We start from the raw sequence: 18,383 nt of genomic DNA on the forward strand, positions 1-18,383 counted from the left end.
TGAGTATTCAGTAGCAGGAGGGGTCAGCAACACTGACGAATGCATTAGCAGCTGTACCAAGAGAAAGAAGATGGCATATTCTTCCATCTCCCTTCACTTCAGATGGAAACGTAACATACACCAAGAAGCATTGTGCATGGGTTCCTAGGGCGTTGGAGATCCTCTTTCAATACAGCTGTGTATCAAAGGTGAAAAAAAAACTCAGTGGCTCTGAAGCTCATGGCTGATGGCATTGTCTTGGGGTGGGTAGAGCTGGACCCATTGTCTGTGGGTCTACCACCACTTAGAAGTCATGAGACCATGAGCAAGGCTGTAAACCATCAAGCGCATGACATAGAAAAGCATGAGTTTAGATTTACCTGTGCCCATGGGGCTGGCAGATGGCAACAAAACCCTCTCTGGAGGAAGGAGCATCTCATGGACCCAAGAGAGTCTTTTTCAAAAAAAACAAAACAAAACAAAAAAACAAACAAACAATTTTAAATGACAGTGTTCAAGACACTTAGAGAACCAGTGCCAACAGGAGGAAGCCATTCCTTGTTGGCTTGCTGCTGGTCAGGATGCAGTTAGTTCATATTTTAGTCCAGCGATTTCGAGGCTGCTTGCCTTCAAAGTGTTTCATGATTAAACATGAAGATAAGACAAAATAATCGCTAGCTTGGTATGTTTAAGTTAGATGAGAGTCATCTTTACACATATGTGAAGGATTGAAAGAGAGGCCCAGGAGGCACGAGGGACTTCAAAGCAAAGCCACAAATGACAGAGGACTCTGCTTCTTCACAGCCACCAGTAGACTTACTTAGGTTATTACTTTTATCAGTGCTGCCAATATCATTATTATCCTCAACGGAGGTCCAGATATTCCAGGGGCAGAGCCCCAGGGTAGGGGTGGGGAAGAGTGCTTTCATAGAGTTTAGAGATGAAGGCCTTTTCTAAAGGGAAGGGTGATGAGATCCTAGGCTCAGGGCATGGGATGAAATTCTCATCAGTGGGAGAACAAAAACTAATGCTTGCCAAGAGTGTCTTACCAAGAAGTAGGGCGCAGAGCTTGCTCTTGGCAATGTGTATAATATGCAAAGCATTGGCTTACAGATAACTTCTCTTGGGATGTCACTGGGGCCAAGGCCTCAGCAAATCTATTTGGGCCACGTCTTTCCTTGGGTATCTATCTGCCTCACCTTCCTAATATAAAGCTGGGGTTAGGAAATGTTCACCCTGTCAGTTGCCTGCACACTGGAGCCCCAAGTAAAGCAGGAAGGAAGACATCTACCATTCTCCAAGACATAAGTTCCCCTTATTCCCCCCCTCGTCCTTCCCCAAGTCCTCAGGTTCTCCTGCCTCTCTACTCTTCCTTCAATGCAACATCTCACCCCTCCCCTACTTCCTCACACTACTGGCAGCTGTGAGGGACAAAATAGTGCAAGCTGGAAAGTTGTTCTCATAGAAGCCAACAAGGAATGGAACGGCGATTACCTGGGGCATGGGTGGGGAGAGGGCTGGGCAGAGAGCATACAGGATGCATATAGGTATCCAGTTGTATAGAAGAAAGGAAATTCGAAAGTTCTATGCCACAGAAATGCAACTGCGGTTGACAAGCATTCATTGTATATTTTTAAATAGCAGAGAGGATTTCAAACATCCCCAACATCAGAAAATGATAAATGTTTGAGCCGATGAACAACCTACCCTTATCTGATCAAGTACAGAAATATCCTGTAAATATGCACAATCACTATGCATTATTTTAAAAATAATATAAATTTGATACACACATACACAATAATTTAAGTTTTATACACACACACACACACACACACACACAGACATGGCACAGAAAAATATTTGAGTAAGAAAGACTTGAGTAGAGTGGAGGAGAGACTGGAGATGGGCTGGAAGTACTGCTTCCATTCTAGTTGTTTTCGGGTCTATCATCTACCTATTTACCATCTACGTATTGTCCTTTTTTGATATACAACAAAAAGCTAGAGTTGGGCACGTAGCTCAGTGGTGGGGTACTTGTCTAGCTTGTGCAAGGATATAGCTCAGTGGTGGGGTACTTGTCTAGCTTATGCAAGGCTCTGTGTTCTGTTCTTAGCACTGTCAAAAATCTTTACAAAAATCACAAAATACAATTTTAAGAAAGACTAAAGAAAAAAATAATAGAGAAAGAAAGAATTCCAGCCAGAAGCCTTTTCTTCTATGAGCATCGACAGCGCCCATGGGGATCACCATAGTGATAGCCATAACTTTTGATTTTGCAGCTAATTTTGTATCCCATCATTTTCTTCCAGAATCACTGCAAAACAGCTTCATGAATGGCACACATTGTATAATCATTTGCCTCTGCCATTTCGATGTGGGCAGGTCAGATGGCTCAGTGAGTAAAGGTGCTTACTGCTAAACCTGTCAACTTACGCTCCATCCCTGGGACCCAGATGCTAGAGGGAGAGAATCAGCTCCTGCAAGGTGGACTTTGATGTTCATACCACACATGCACGTGTGCATACTCACACATACATATACACACATGCATGCACACAAGCACGCATGTGCGTGCATACACACATACCACACACACACCACACATACACACACACAGAGACACACACACCACACACACACACACACACACACACACACACACAGAGAGAGAGAGAGAGAGAGAGAGAGAGAGAGAGAGAGAGAGAGAGAGAGATTAGATATTGCCTAAACTCCTGATCACGATGCAACAGAGCAGGAAGGTGAATAATGCTTTCACCAGAACTAGGCAACTCAGGAAATACTCCGCTTAGTAAGCACAACAGGCGCTAATGAGAGGTTGGGACGTGCCACTACAGCAACAGATCCACATACAGCCTTGCCATGAACAAGCTCTGAGATGGTCTAATGAGCAAGTGTGTCACATGATGAGGGTCTATTGCTTTGCCTTGGCTCTGGTGGGAAATATAATTAGACTGCTCCCTGTCTCTCTAACCCCCCCTTGATTTATTTATACTACCTCTCTTTGGGTTTCCTACATTAACAAGACTGTTTTGATTTCTAAAACTGCTTATTAGATAGAAACCATTTCATTCAAATGAAATAATAAAAATGAAAACGCTCCAGTAGAGACACCAGTGCCTTGACTGGGTTTTATAATAACCCTTTGTCTTAAATGAGCAATTTACCCTCTTCCCTTTTTTCAAGCAAACCCTAGGAAAAGAAACATCACTGCTACCAGCCACCATTGCCTGCCCACCAGGACCAGGGCTCAGTTTTCAGCAACTGAGAGCTACAGTGGGCTGCCTATTTGAAATCCAAGATCATGTCTTGCAATTCTATGAGGAGAGGGAAAGCTACACGTTGTCTACCCTGGATTTATTAATTCTCTATAAATCCTCTCTCTACCCAGCTCGGGTGCAGCAGTGAGCTCATGTGTTTACTTGCATAGCAACAATATAATGAAAACTCAGTCTGGCTTTAAAACCACTCCCTCCCAAGCCATCTCTAGACTTAACCCACCCTGATGCTTCTCTTGCATTCAATGGAGACATTTTTTTCACTCTATTTTGGGGACACGACTGGCTTTTCTTCAAGGACATTTGATAGTTGATTTTTTATGCTGGAGCTAAACTTTTTTTGCAAGCCGTCCAGATCACAGCCCGTCTCTCCCTCCACTTGAGGCAAAGGCAAGGGGGAAGGCTCAGGAGTGGAACCGCGCTCCCTTGGGTCACATTCATTTGACACAGCTTTGTGTGGCAAACCACTCAATGGGAACAGTATCCCAATTGTTCGGCCCCCAACATGTCTTCCCTGCTGCTTCCAGGAAGCTCTTTGTATAGCGAGCACTAAAGCAATATTTAGCTACGGACTGACCAAGCATCAAAGAGCAACAAGAAGCACAGAACATCAAACCTTGGTGGGAAATGACATCTGGGTTCCCCCAGTGACCAAGGTCTTTCGTGGGACAAAGCTGAATGCAGGCTGTGACAATTAGGCATTGAAAGCCAATATATATATATATTCCTTTTAGTTGACTGAAATGTTCCTTTGAATGAAACCATAAAGGAACAGGCCTCTGGGCTCTTTTAATATCTGAATAAATTCAATGGGACCATACGCATTGCATCTACTCTAGAGTTAGAAGGGCGCCTAAGACTGCCCTGCTGAACTGTGGATGGGAGGTGGCAGAGAAGTAGTCGGGGACCCGGATGCCTGTGGGTATTGCTTCTCTTTGAGTAGGTGATCTCTCACAGCTCAGTGGGAGGATGGGTATAATGGCTGATTGGGCCAACGGCACGAATGGTAAACTTTGGGGCCGGTTCTGAGGGTGGCTGCCATGCCGAGAGGCACCAGGCCCATCTCTCTGCCCAGACCATGAGGCTTTTACAGGGAAAGATGGCAGAAAAATAGCGAGGCAGAAGGGCTTGCCTGTCTTGATGATAGAGCACAGAGGGAAATTCTCCAAATGAGGAATTTCCTGGGAGTTTTCTTGGGAACAATATCTGTGCCTTCATCTGCCCGTGCCAGCTTCTAGATGTTCTTCTTGTGCTGTACACAGTGGCTGTACACAGTGGATGGGAACGGCGAGCTGGGCTCTAAAGAAGGGTAGGGGACCAACTGCCCATGTTTCACGGTCAAGTTGGAGTTTTTAAGACGAGGTTTGAAGGTAGGTCATTTACTGAAATCTTTCAAGCGATTCTGGGAAAGAATCTGATAAGGATATCTGGATCATAAAACATTGGCAAAGACCATTAAGAGAGAATCCAGTTTCAGTGGCCATTTCACAGTTGAGGGAGCTGGAGTATGGGAAGGTACTTCACCAGAGGAGTGAGTGGGAGCTGCAGGTGGCACTTACAATTCTTCTCTCAGCGGCCTATTACCTGTATCAGTGACACGTGCCATGCAGTTTATTTATTTTATTTAGCAATTTAGAAGGAAATACTCTCAATAGACGAAGCTTGAGAATTAGGTATCTTGTGCCTTGGTGGGTCCCTTTCTGCAGCTTGTCCAGTCTTGGAGATTACATGAACTTTTGGAGCAGCCATGTCATTTGAGAAGAAGTCCCCATGGCCATATTGCCTGCGGTACCGCAGGTCTGGCATCTCCCAGATGAGGGCTTTGGAAGTATATCTGAGTGGCTGGAATATCTGTGGCTAGGCTCTCCCAGATCTTTGGGTACTGTGTGGATGTGAGATGGGGGAGCCTTCTGCAGTAACATGAATTCTCCCTGACTAATATCATGCTCCTTAGCGCCCAGGATCGTGGTGAGCTGGAACTGCTAACAAAGTCAATGTGCCCTCTTAGGTTAGGTCTGGCAATGGCACCTATGAGCTGGGATGTAGAAGCCATTAGCGTTGGAGTCAGACAGATGTGAGCTCAATAGCAGGCCTGTCTCTTGTGAGAGGCAGTGAGTTAACTCTGGTAGGTTAATCTCAGCCCTCAGCCCTCCTTTCCTTTTATGAGGGGTCAGAAAGCGATAGTATGCATGTCAATGCCAGGAGGGTCAATGCCAGGAGGGTCGGGTGACACCGTCATTATAATGCCCTCAAAATGGAGCAGAGGCTCAGAGGCATTTTAGGGTCATGTCTGTGCTTCAGATTTGAAGCCTCACTGTAGAATAAGACGGAGCCACATCACTGCCCTGTTTCAGACTCAGAGGTTCTTTTGAGGAGATCTCTCCAGAAGTTAAAGAGACTGCAGAGGAAATCCACTGTCCTATGTGTGAACCACTCGGACTTCTCACACAGATGGGGACACCTCTAGTACCAGCCATGTGCAAACCGCAATCTTCGAGCTGCATGTATCTCAGGATAGCCACGAGTGTCGCCCAAGACTCTTGTCGATGGCACTGACGTTTTTGCCATGTCCAAGGCCGGGCATGCCTGCTGGCTGTAGCCCTGACGCAATGATTAAGGTACGGGCTACTGAGAACAGAGTGTTTTTGCCCTCTGACATTTTGTAGAACTCACTCTGGCGAGTGGGTGTTCTTCTCCCTTCCTCTTGTGTCTTCGAGATGTATTCAAACGAGATCATCCAACAGGTTTTATCATGAAATAAAATAAGCGGTGTTCCTGCGCACCCCCCCCCCCTTCAAAAAGTATTATCCATCCAGTGGGCATCCTGTGGCAGGCTGCCTCTCACTCACTGGGACAAGCAGTCACTTACCATGCAATCAGTGGGAAGGGAAGGCTAACCTCTGTTGCCTTGGTGAGGGCCAGTGAGAAGTTACAAACGGCCCCCGCAGAAATATGCATTATCTACGAGCTTTATGACAGAGTGTGGCTGAAATCTGAAGACTTTGACGTTGACCAAACAAAGAGGACCTTTGTTCAGTTAAGGAGGTGTGAGGGTTTGCTCATTCCCTTGGCGTGGGTGACTGTCTGGGAACAGTGCCTTTCAGGTCAGGGTGAGCTCTGCAAGTTCCTCCCTTCGATGCTTGGGGACCTCCAAGGCTGGGGAAGATATAAAATGCGCCTTGATGTTACAGGGGAGGGGGGGCAGTTAGGTGACATTTCAGTTCTCAGGACAGTTTCACAAACTATTTATTAGGTTTATTTTCATGTAGAAATCTACAACTCTGGGACGTAATTGTACTTCATTGAGTTTACATGAGGAAAAACTGAGGGGGTGTGTCCTCCACCCTGGAGTTAACTTTTTAAGCTGTCTCTATATGGGAGAAAGAGAGGGGGAGAACGTAGAGAACAGAAAGGCAGAGAAAAACAGAGATACACACAGACAACAGGGAACAAACCAAAGGGAGGTGAAAAGTTAGAGTTTGTCATTTCCGGAAACTTTAGTTTCCTCTAAATCTGTTTTTTCCTTGGTAGTAGACAAATAATATTGCTTAATATCTATAGCAGTTAGTTGGCTGGTATCCGAGGTTGCTATGGTCAACTGATTTCAAAAGGCTTCACATGCCAACAAGGGAAGTCGCTGGTTCCCATGGCAGCAGCCATGGGTGTCTGGGTGTATGTGCATGTACATGTGTGCTGTGATGATTCAGTGTCTAAGAAGGCACAGACAGCATACGTTTCAGGATCTTCTGTTACCTTTCAGGAACCAGCCTGGAAGACCAGCCTAAAAGCCTTTGAGTCACTTCCTGCCAGCATTTGTCTGTGCCCTGTTTTGGAATTGCCCACCTTAGAGATGATGCCACAGGGCTTGGCAGAGCTCAACAATACTTGAATATTCTAAGTAGCCACCACCGAACGGTGCTCGCCCCAGCCAAGGCCATGATGGCAGCTCATCCCATTTCCAATGGACCCATGAACTCCATGGTTATCAGTGAGGTATGCACATATGATGGGACCAGAAAGCGGGAAGAGAATACTGGGTTGCCAAGAGAAAGCTTCAGACTGGAGACGAGTTTTAAGAGACGAATGGTTTGGAAACACAATATAGGAGGGAAGGGATTGTACGTATCATAGAACCCACAGAGGCTGCTCTGAGAACCACTGTATCAAGTATATGTTTTCCCTCTAGGAGATAATAAAAGAGCTTACCAGTTTTGCAGTCTATACTAGGGGGGGAAAAGTTAGGCCTTAGACAAGCCAACACAACATTTTCCTATTTTATTTTATTTACCTTTTCTGAGACAAGGTCTCATGGATTCCAGGCCAAGGACTGCTTTGAACTCCTGATGTGCACCTCTACTCCCTGAGTGCTGGGATTACACACACATGCCACCGTGCCTGGCTTAACTGAAATCTAGGGTCTCACGCATGCTGGACAAGTGCTCTTTTACGGAGCTATATCCCCGTCCGGAAAGCCGAAATTCACGCCAATCATTATTTGCTTTGGTATCACAGTTATTATTGAAGGACAGTTAATAAGTGGTGCCCTTGCAGGGCCCTTGTGGTAGTTCTGTCAGGAGCTGTTGAGGAAGGTGTGGGCAGGAGAAGACTGGATGAGTGAGAGGCTCGGAATCACCATCGGTAGTTTGAGGTGAACTGCGCGTTAACCTTTTGTTCCTTGCTCCCACTTCGTTCATTCCTTCACCATTCTGATCTGTGTGTGGGCACTTAACTTTAAGATTGATCTACAGCAGAAGTGGGTACCGTGGTTCCTGGCTTCCTAGAGTCAGAAGGTAGCCCCAAATTGATCTTCAGAAGGAGTCAGGGCACATAAAATCCTGTTGGTTAGGGTCCAAGCAGTAAGGGGCTGACGAGCTGGCTCTGTCAGCAGAGGGTCCTACTCACAAGTCTGACAACCTTAGTTCAATCCCAGGGACCCACCTGGCAGGAGAGATCCACTACCCTTGAGCTGTTCTCTGATATCCACGGTACATTACTACCACACACACAGAAAATAAATATATAAAATTTTTAAAAAAGAAACCAAATTAATGGTTGTTTTTTTTTTTTTTTTTTTTAAAAAGAATAATTAGCTGGGAGGAGAGGAAGGGCTGATATTGGGTTGTAAAATGAATAAATGAATACATTTTAAAAAAGAAGAGAATATTTGTTCCCCGTGCAGCTTGGGTGTGTCCCTTGGCAGTCTGAGATCACTGAAGTAGAGAAGTAGGCTGGTTTCAGACCTTTGTAGGCCTTTGTCTTTCAGGCTTTTGGGCTCTCCAACTCAAATCCAACTCTCATATTTTAAGTAGAATTTTCCCTTTTTAAAGACCGAAAACTTAAAAAAAATTTCAGCTTTTCAAATTATTTGACTATGAGTAACATACTTAATTTAGAATTGTCTGAGAGTTCTTGGCGATCTCAACGCATATTTACAAGTCTCTGCTGAGTGAGAAGGCTCTAACTCACAAACTGTTTTCCAAATGGAATGGAACTGTCTTGAATCCCACATATAACTGATGAGCCTTGCGTGAGGCCTTTCCCTATGCATTTGTCTATGTTGCTGATTAATTTCTATTCCGCACTTATGCTTCATACTCTGCGACTCAAAGTTTTCTTTTGTTTTGATTCAGCTTTCAAACTTTTGCCCAGGCCCTAGGCGCTCTGCCCGCAATGCCCGCAATGCCCGCAATGCCCGATATGTGAAACAACCCTACATATAAGACTCAGAGTGAAGACAGATGAAACCAGGGAAAGGTGCCTGTCTGCGAGGTTTCCTGATAACTTTGATTCTTTAGCACTCTTTCCAGAAGAGACCTGTGCACTCAAAGGGCCCAGCACATTGGCTGAGAATGAAGTACACACATACTCAGCATATACTGAGAAACGCACAAGGTCTGTAGATTCCACATGTACTTTGAAAACTGGGCGTGTGTGCTCAAGACACCTGTTACCCCAGCACCGGGGAGGATCAGAAACTCAAGGTCATTATCAGCTCCTTAGGGAGTTTGAAGGCAGCTGGGGTCACTTGAGACTTTGTCCAAAACAAACAAAACCCAAACCCAAACAAAACTCTGAGAAAGGAGAAAGGCAAGAGAGAGGACCATCCCACAGTGGTAAGCGCGATGCAGGAGCTTTTGGCCTACGAGTCCATTTAATTTTCCCGACAGCCCTTTATGGTGAACGGGCTTATTCCCACTTCACAAGCGAAGGGGCAGGGTCTGAAAGGACACCTGTAATTTGCTGAGCCCACGAAGCCGCAAAGCTGTGGTAGGAGGCAGACTAGCTGAAGCCTTGCTCTGTCCACAGGGCTTCTGGTCTCCTTGGTTCACAGAGGGTTCGTGTGTGATCCCTATTGGCATTCTGCAGGCAGCTAATTCTGGCTGTCGGTTAATATAGGTGGGGTACAGGAGGGTGGGTGGAGGCTGGAGTTTCCAGGAGAGCAGAAAGGGAAGGCAGAAGGCAGAATTTATGCTGTAATTTTTTTTTTTCTTTTTTAAAGAGTGATTTATTAGGACACAGTGGCGAATGGGATGAAATGTCTGAAGTCCATGCTGTAACAACTCGGGCGAGTTCTGAATTGTGGAAAGTCCCGATCACAGTCAGACTGGAACACATCCAAGCTGGCCATTGTCTCTCTTTAGTGATTCTCTAAGTATGGTCCTGGGCCAACTTCTGATGAACTAAGCAAAGAGTTGTAGGCTCCTGGACCTCCTCAGGGTTGTGAGGACCTGAGAACCCACAGCTGACTTGATGTCCCTCCCTTTCTGGGTGACTAGCTCATAAAATTCTTCAAACTCAGAACAAGTTACCACTGAGTCCTCATTTTCCTTAGACAGCTTTTAAAAACCATAGCTAGAGCTACTGGGGACACTCGTACAGGCCTTAGTTTGTCACTGTTTACAGACAGGAAGTTAGAAGAGAAAATGAGTTACTTATTTAGCAAGCCGGCAAAACTTCTAAGATGAGAAACAATAACTACTGACAAAACCCACATCTGCTCTCTTGGCCACTGAGATTGGGGTCTGACTTAAGTCATTAGGATTCCTGTCCACTGGGAGTTACTATACTACAGCAGGGGTTTGGTGGCCAAAATCTTTTTCTTTTCTTTTTAAAGATTAATTATTTATTTTTATGTATGAATACACTGTTGCTGTCTTCAGACACACCAGAAGAGGGCCTCACATCTTGTTGCAGATGGTTGTGAGCCACCCTGTGGCTGCTGGGAATTGAACTCAGGACCTCTGGAAGAGCAGTCGGTGCTCTTAACCACTGAGCCATCTCTTCAGCCCCAGTGGCCAAATTCTTAAAGCAGTTACTACTGCCTGGGAGGTTACAGTCACCTAAGAAGTGACCCTTGCCACCACCTCCATCAGGAAAGAAAATTTAACAAGGAAGAAAGGAGGGAGAGAGGAGAGGGGAAGAGAGAGAGAGAAAAGGAAATGGAGGAAATCAGGAAGGGAAGTGGGAGGGGGAAGGAGGAAGGTGGGTAAACAGGAGGGAGAGGAGGGTGTGGGGAAGAGAGGGGGTAAAAGGAAAGGGAGATGAGGGGAGGAAGGGAGAGGAGGGGTGGACAAAGGAGAAGGAAGAGGAGCAGTGAACGAGGGAGGGAAAGAAGAGGAAGAAGGGACCGGAAGCAGGAAACCGGAACTCTCAATGGCGCCAAGACTCACTCACAGGGTTTGTTACAGAGGACCCTGGTGTGTGGCAGGGAAGGGCTAGGGTCACCTTTCACCTTTCCTGTCCTTTCTATCTGGTACCAGCCAGATCCCCCCAACCTTGCAAGCTTCAGGTGATGTGAGTGTCTTGCTTGGTCTGCACCGCATAAGGGCTGGCAGGGCTTGTTAGAGACTGGCTCACCACTTCAGGGCTGGCTTGCCCTTTGCTAAACACAGAAGGCTCTGAGGTGCAGAAGTCACAGAAGGAAACAGTATGTGGAGGGACCCGAGCCACCTGAGGGCCTCAGCTATAACACAAGCAAGAGGGGGAGCGAGGGGTCTGAAGCACCAGGCTTCCCAGACATGGAACCGAAAAGGTTGAGTCTGAAAAGGAAAACATGTCACCTTCCTGCCAAAATAAACTATGAGGGGAGTAAGGTCCCTCTACCCTTCAGCCAAGCACTTCCCGTACTGGCCTCCTCTGTCTGCCTCGAACCAGCTCAGACGAGGGAGAGCTATTTTTAAGTTGCTCAAGCCACGGAGACTAAGATTGAGAGTTAGTTATTTATAGTTACACCTTCCAACTGTTCTTTTCCTCTCTGGGGACAGAGGCCAGGCTTGGCACTCCCTCGGGGGCTGAAATCACTGGGGCGAGAAGGGCTTTGCAAGGTCACATGCTCTGTCGATGGCCTGTAGCCAGGATTCCTGTCCTGGGGGAGTGAATTTAAGTAGGAAAGCCCTTCACCACTTCTCAGAGAATTTCTCCTATCAGACAGAACTTGGGTCATGTGCCCTTGAGATGTGTTTTTGTTAAAACACACATATGAATAATAGATGATTCGAAAATGAATTCATTATTGAGGAATTCAAAAGTAACTCTCTCTTCCCCTGGCTCCTTGTGGAAAAAAAAAAAAAAGGAGGTTCCAAGGACCAGAGAGATGGCCCATTGGTAAGAGACTTCTTACAGAAGCCACATGGATGGCTTATTACTGCCCTTAACTCCAGTTCCAGGGAACCCAACTCCCTCTTCTGGCTTCTTTGGGTACCAGGCATATATGCGGTGCACATACATATACACAGGCAATACACTCATAAACATAAAACAAAAATGATAACTCTTTTAAAAAAGACGTACTTAGAAAAAAGTATCATGTTAGCAAATATTTGACATAACGTAGATTTATAAATCCATCTATACTTTGTGTCTATAGAGTCTCAAGCTCTTTCTGGTATCCAACTTTACCCTTATTCTTGTAATCTAAATAGTCTGGAGATATTTTCCCATTGTATAAAGTTAGTCTATTCTTACTAGCAAGCCTTGAAGGAACCGTTGGGACTTTCTGACATAGGAAAGAGGAAATTCTTCCCTTTTAATGGGCACAAAAACCATCATTGTAGGCTAGGCCATTGCCCTGGAAGTAAGTGGCAGGATTCTCTTCCTGGCACACACACACACACACACACACACACACACACACACACACACACAAACACACACCTGACCTGGTATTGTACTATTCCCTCACTGCATCGTAACTGCTCTGAGAGCTCTGTTTAGTCTTTAGTTTACCACTGTATCACAAGTGTCAAAACTACAAAAGATGCTCAGTATTCACCATTTAATGAATGCATGTCTACTCATCTCAAATTGTTCTGGGTTGAGACTCTAACATGTGATGCTCCCTAGTCCTGTGGTGCTCCCTAGTCCTGTGGTGCTCCCTAGCCACGTGGTTTGAGGATGGTCTGAATATTCCACCCACCCCACCCCCCATTCCCCGCTGGGAATCTGTTGTCATTAAAGGTTTGGTTTCCAGGGTGGGGGACAGTAGCACCTCTGAGAGACAGGTGCTGATGGCAGGTCTGAGGTAATCGGGAGAGTGCCCTCCAAAAGATGTGATGACAGCTGGCCTTTGCCACAACTGATCTAATGCCAGAGGCAGGCTCTGGGACTATCAAAACTGAGAGATTAACCAATAAATATTCTCTCTTTATGAAGGTAGCTGTCTCGAGGATTCAGTAATGGTGATGAAAAGCTGATGAATACCTCATATGTTTCTTGCATTATTATTTTTTTTAGACTTGGCATTTTCTTAAATATCTAAACTCTGCTGTGTTTGCTTGGACATTACTACAAGAAATGATCTATTCTAAACCCACTAGTATCTGTGTATTTTGAATAAATCAATCTTTAAGCCCAAAGCTCTAAGGAACGAGTTGGTAGATAGGATGTATTTTCAACCTTTTAATTTCCTCTGCTTTCCTTTGATTCTTTGCCCAGCCAGACGACTGATTCATGACTTAGCTTTTGGCCCAGGGAGAAGGATCCACACTTGAGTAATGACTGGGGCTACACTACCCAAGGAAGAGGTCGATAAGACTACAAACCATTTACACACAGGATCCAGGTCTAGCAGACTCATCACCCGACTGAAGAGACACGGCTGTAGGCTCAAGTCTGATCCAGAATGAAATACCACTTATACCAGCTGTTGGTCAATGGTACGTAGGCACATGGTCACTCAGAGAAGTTTTGTTGCTGGTATGATAACGCATGCCTGTAATCCCAGCACTTAGCAGTCTGAGGTAGGAGGAGCGCAAGTTTAAAAACAGCCTGGGATGCACACAGTGAGACTCTGTCTCAAAATAAAAATTGCTGTTGACTGATTAATGGAAATTTGATGTAATAATGATTTCTGGGGTAAGCCATTTAGTATGTTTGCTTTGGGGGCAGTTTCTAAGTATGGGGGGAGGGGATTGTCTCTGTCATTCTAACTACAATGAGTGACATAAAAGAACGAACAACATTCTAGTTAATCACTTACCTTTTTGCTTAGATGGGGTCCATTCGTGCCGCCAATGTTCCTCTGAACTGATGGCGGTACTTGATATACATCTTGTTCCGGAGTGCCATGGCCAGTGGGTACTTGGTAAATTCCCTGATTCTGGTAGGAGGGTGGCACTTGGTAGATGGTATCCCGAGACGCTGCCTGGGAGTTTGGTACTTGATAGAGTTTCTGTTGGCCAAAGGTCTGATGCATCGGTCCAGGAGTAGGCTGCTCATGACCCGGGGTCTCTTGCACTGGACCAATCAGAAGCTTCACCCGGTTCCCTGGGACAATGCCTTGCCGACCATGGAGGGAACACAGCCACCATCCCTCAAGTCCTCCTGTGTTCTGCTCTATGACAGTCAAGATGTCTCCCTTGCGGAAGGCCAGCTCCTCAGCACACTCAGGGATGTTGTCATACAAGGCCCTCGCCATAAGATTCTGGGAAGGGAGGAAGAGAGGAAATAGGGTTAGAATGTTAGGTCTGTTTCTTTAGCACTTATACAGCTCACGCTTTTAGGGGCAGGCACAGTTCCTGGAAATAGAGAAGAAATATATGAACAATAGCCCGCCAGAAGGAACACAGAGGGTTCAGACAGAAGACAGCCACAGCCACACCATGCCTTCCACCAGTGTCATCAGATGGACTCCTCTGAGAAGCTCAAAACCCCAGAAGAGATTTCTCTCCAGCGGTGGGTGCTTTGCCAAGGAGCTGGGCTAGCACTGCTAACGAGTTAGGAAGGGGTCACCGGGCAAAGCATTTTTCTAACTTTTCAAAGTCAGCTGGACGGAAAGAATGTTCCAAGCTGTTCATGCACCACAGAGAACTGCCCTCAATACTAAAAAAGAAAAAAGAAAAGAAAAAGCTGTTCATACACCACAATGCTTTCATATATTCTAGACCAAAAAAAAAAAAAAAAAGTCAAAGAAAATTCTAAATGACACATACTACAAACAGAAATTTTATTCAGCATTGCAATGTAAATAGAAGTACACATAATTGTGCCTTGGCAGAGCCTACCATATCTTTTATGATTAAGGAGGCCTTGGATGCAGAAAGAATTTACATGCGAAAGCGTAAGGATAGGCTATGGTAATCAGGCAGGGACAGTGTGATAGCAGTCTGTCTTGCCAGATCCCACAGTGGAGAGGTACCAGGCAGGAATGCAATGCTCCATAGGCTGGGTCTCTCTCACACCTCTCTGAGGGTCCACCACATAGTCACCTACTTAAATCTCGCCATTCACATCTGAAAGGCTGTGCCTTCCTTTCATAAGCTCAGAACACTCTCTGTCTTTGTATGAAGGCCCCGTCTGGCACATTCAGTCCTCGGCAGACAGCTAAAGTAGGCATTGAGCAGAGAGTGGGCAGGCAGTCTGCGCTGCCATTCCTGGAAGGCTTTCAAAGGCTCTGAAGATTCTCAGCATACTGGCAGCCAGTCCCGCACGCTTGCCCCTTTCCCAGAGAGCAGACAAGTGGGGGGAACATAGGGAACCCATCTCGAGCATCGGAAAAACTAAATGTGACCCCTCTCATGTGTCACTGGAGCGTCTGGATGCACTTAGTGTCACTGTGGCGAGGAGTCATTTGCGGAGCGAAGGACTGCCGCTTGGCCGGAGTGTGCTTGGGACTTTATTTCACACCATCGCATATTTGTGGACTTTGGGGCTGCTTTTCTTTGGACTCCTGCCCCCGCTTTCCTCTCCAGAAATGTGGACTTCATCTCCCAATCTCTTGCTTTTCATTTCTTTAAGACGGACATGCATTAATCATCTCCCGCCCCTGGACTCTGCCTGAAACCACCGGCAGCCTCGCAGTGTGAGTCGCACTGCACTCTTCTGTGGAGGGGCTGTGTATGGGAGGAGGGATCTGCTTCTGCTCCGGAGGCTGGAGGAAGGCCAGTTCCACTCACTGCTTCTCGTTTTTTTGAAGTGACAATATAAAATTTATTTTATTTTCATTACGTTTTAAATTATTTTTAATTTTTTCATACTATATATTTTGGTCATATTTTTTTCCTCCTTCAAATTTTCTTAGATCCTTCTCATATCACACTACCCAATTACCTTCTCTCTCTTCCTCCCTCCCTCCCTCCCTCCCTCCCTCCCTCCCTCCCTCCCTCCCTCCCTCNNTCCCTCCCTCCCCAGAACAACAACAAAACCATGGTATGTGTTTTCATTGTGTCTTGGTCAACTACTCCCAAGTCTTCTTTTTCTTTAAGCATATATACTTTAAAGACATACACTTTAAACATATATATGTATACACACACACACACACACACACACACACACACTTGCTATACTGCCCAGGCAGGCTGGACATAAGAAATCCTCCTGTCTCAGCCTCCTAAGTGCTGGGACTACAGGTACATACCTCTCTGCAGATAGCCAATCATCTTTTTATCATGAATACATAATTTCAGGAAGAGAGATTAGAGCCACAAATATCCGTTCCCCCAGGGAACTTAGGATAAAGCTGAAATCACTGGTAGATACGATCTGTCTGAGCTCAGCTAGAAGGGAATTCAGAGCTTTTGTGTTAGGTTAAGGTTTTACTTAGCAGTTGTATACTAGGAGACACTGGGTTCCTCCTAATGCTGAAAAACTCACAAATACAACGATAAAGCCAGGCCACAGGCTTGCTTAGTTTTCAGAGCCATTAAAGAATGTGCCAGGACGCTAAGATCTCTGTTTTCCCCATCCTGTGGGTGTTCTATCACCGTAAAAAGGGGTCATAGGTTTAAAGAGGGCAAGACTCTGGGTCCTTTGTACCAAAGGACCTCAGGGAAGGGACTCCGCAGGATTCCGATTTCAGAGCTTAGAAGGAACAGCTGACTCTGGTCTGGGCCCAGGGCATGGTTGCAAAGGAAGCCCTTAGACGGAATCAGAAGTGATCAAGTTGGGGGGCAGCTCTATGGGACCAGAAGACTGATAGCTATGCAATCCAACTGGCTTCCAAGAAAAGAAAGAGGAGCAAGAGAAGACAGCAGACGGGCAAAGGATTGCAGCTCGATCAACCGCAATCAGCTGGAGGCGTTCGCTGTTGGGCCTCTTCCAGGGCCTGGAGCACCATGAGGTACTGAGTGGAACGTTGCGCCATGCTTGATTAGACACGGATACAAATCCCCGGGTGAGTCTGGTAGATATGTTGTGTCTTCTGTCCCAGTGACCTTCCTACCACTGCCTGGTTAGCTGCAGGCTCAGGCCTGCACACGAGCCTAAGGGAGGTTCCTAGGATAGCCCCAAAGTCCCCTCAACCATGCAAAAGTGGGCACATCTGGTGAATTCTCCTGCTCCCTTGCCCACAACATCTCTCCAGTCTTCTCACAGCAGACAGAGACAATGGGATTTAGAAAGAACTTGACCCAGCTGTTGGGAGGACAAGAACCTCTCACTGCCCCACCCCCACCCCCAGGCCAGACTGACACCCATTCACACCCTGGTACATATCAGCCTTGACTAAATAACGTTGAGTTCTTTAACTGCTTGCTATGCGATCTAAAGACAGCTGATGTGTACATAATGACTCTCCAAAACAGCCCCTGTAGAGAGCCCGTGTGCTCATGAACCTATAGTTCTGCTTTGAAGTTGAGGACCCAGATCCGGTGAGGTCAAGCCATTGTTTCTCCAAGGGCCACATCTGGGTATCAGAGCTGGATGCAGTAAACTTGGGTTTACTGGATTGACTCCCCTCTCCGGGATGCTAGCTTAGCTTTCTGATCAGTGCCTGGGCTGAGCTCCATTGCAGCATACCAGAAGGTCCTGAGAGCAACCTCACCTTTATGTCATTTTATGGAATAAATGCCCTCTTTGGGGTTTGCAGCCTCAAGTGTGTTCTTAGAGCTCTCCTTTTGGATATCCTATCTTCCTCATCTCTAGGGTGAGAACAAGAGTGAGGCTCGGTACAACTGTGAGTTTGTCACAAGAATGAAATACGTGAATCCAAGTGAATGTATACAGACTACCAGACACTTAGCAAGCCATTGTGGGCTTTTGTTTCATTTGCTGGGTGGTCCTTGACTTTAGGCTTTCTACCTCCCTCCCCCTTCTTGGTGCTCAATCAAGAAATAATCCTAGAGCTAGAGAACTTGCTCAGTGGTTAAGAACCCTTGATCCTCTTCCAGAAGACCTGGGTTCGATTCCCAGTTCCCACATGGCAGCTCATAGCCATCTGTAACTCCAGTTCCAGGGGATCCAATGCCTCCTTTTGGCTTCTGATGACACTAGGCATGAAGGCAGTGCACAGATATACATGCAGACAGAACTTCCATTACACATGGAAAATAAAAGTACATTTAGAAAGTCTCAGAGGTGTGGCTTCTGTGTGTTTACCTGGCGAGAGGTCAAGGGTCCAGTAAAAAAGAGAAAAGACAGAACATAGGGCTCTATCTCTAAAGGACAGTAACTCATGAGAAGGCCAATCAAGAGTTAATTCCTGCTGCAAAAGTATGTGTGTGTGTGTGTGTGTGTGTGTGTGTGTGTGTGTGTGTGTGTGTGTGTTGGGGGAGGGGGATTGGAAGGTGGTGGGGTGGTGGGGGGTTGGGGAGGTGGTCTCTCCTTTATAGGAAAGCTGTGGTTTCCCCGAGGCCCCCAAGTCAGGAGTTCTTATCTGAATATCTAAGA

The 18,383-nt window shown here is 46.1% G+C and overlaps 1 protein-coding gene across 1 annotated transcript in view; it reads right to left on the minus strand.

Moving 5' to 3' along the window:
• Positions 1 to 18,383, minus strand: part of Nedd9 (neural precursor cell expressed, developmentally down-regulated 9) — a 46,882-nt gene that overhangs the window by 14,134 nt on the left and 14,365 nt on the right. Inside the window, exon 2 of the mRNA XM_021215701.2 lies at positions 13,756 to 14,199. Coding sequence (XP_021071360.1) covers positions 13,756 to 14,199 — 444 coding nt within the window. The remainder of the gene's footprint in view (positions 1 to 13,755; positions 14,200 to 18,383) is intronic.

Source organism: Mus pahari, chromosome 16, assembly GCF_900095145.1.
Source record: "Mus pahari chromosome 16, PAHARI_EIJ_v1.1, whole genome shotgun sequence".
Taxonomy (NCBI): domain Eukaryota; kingdom Metazoa; phylum Chordata; class Mammalia; order Rodentia; family Muridae; genus Mus; species Mus pahari.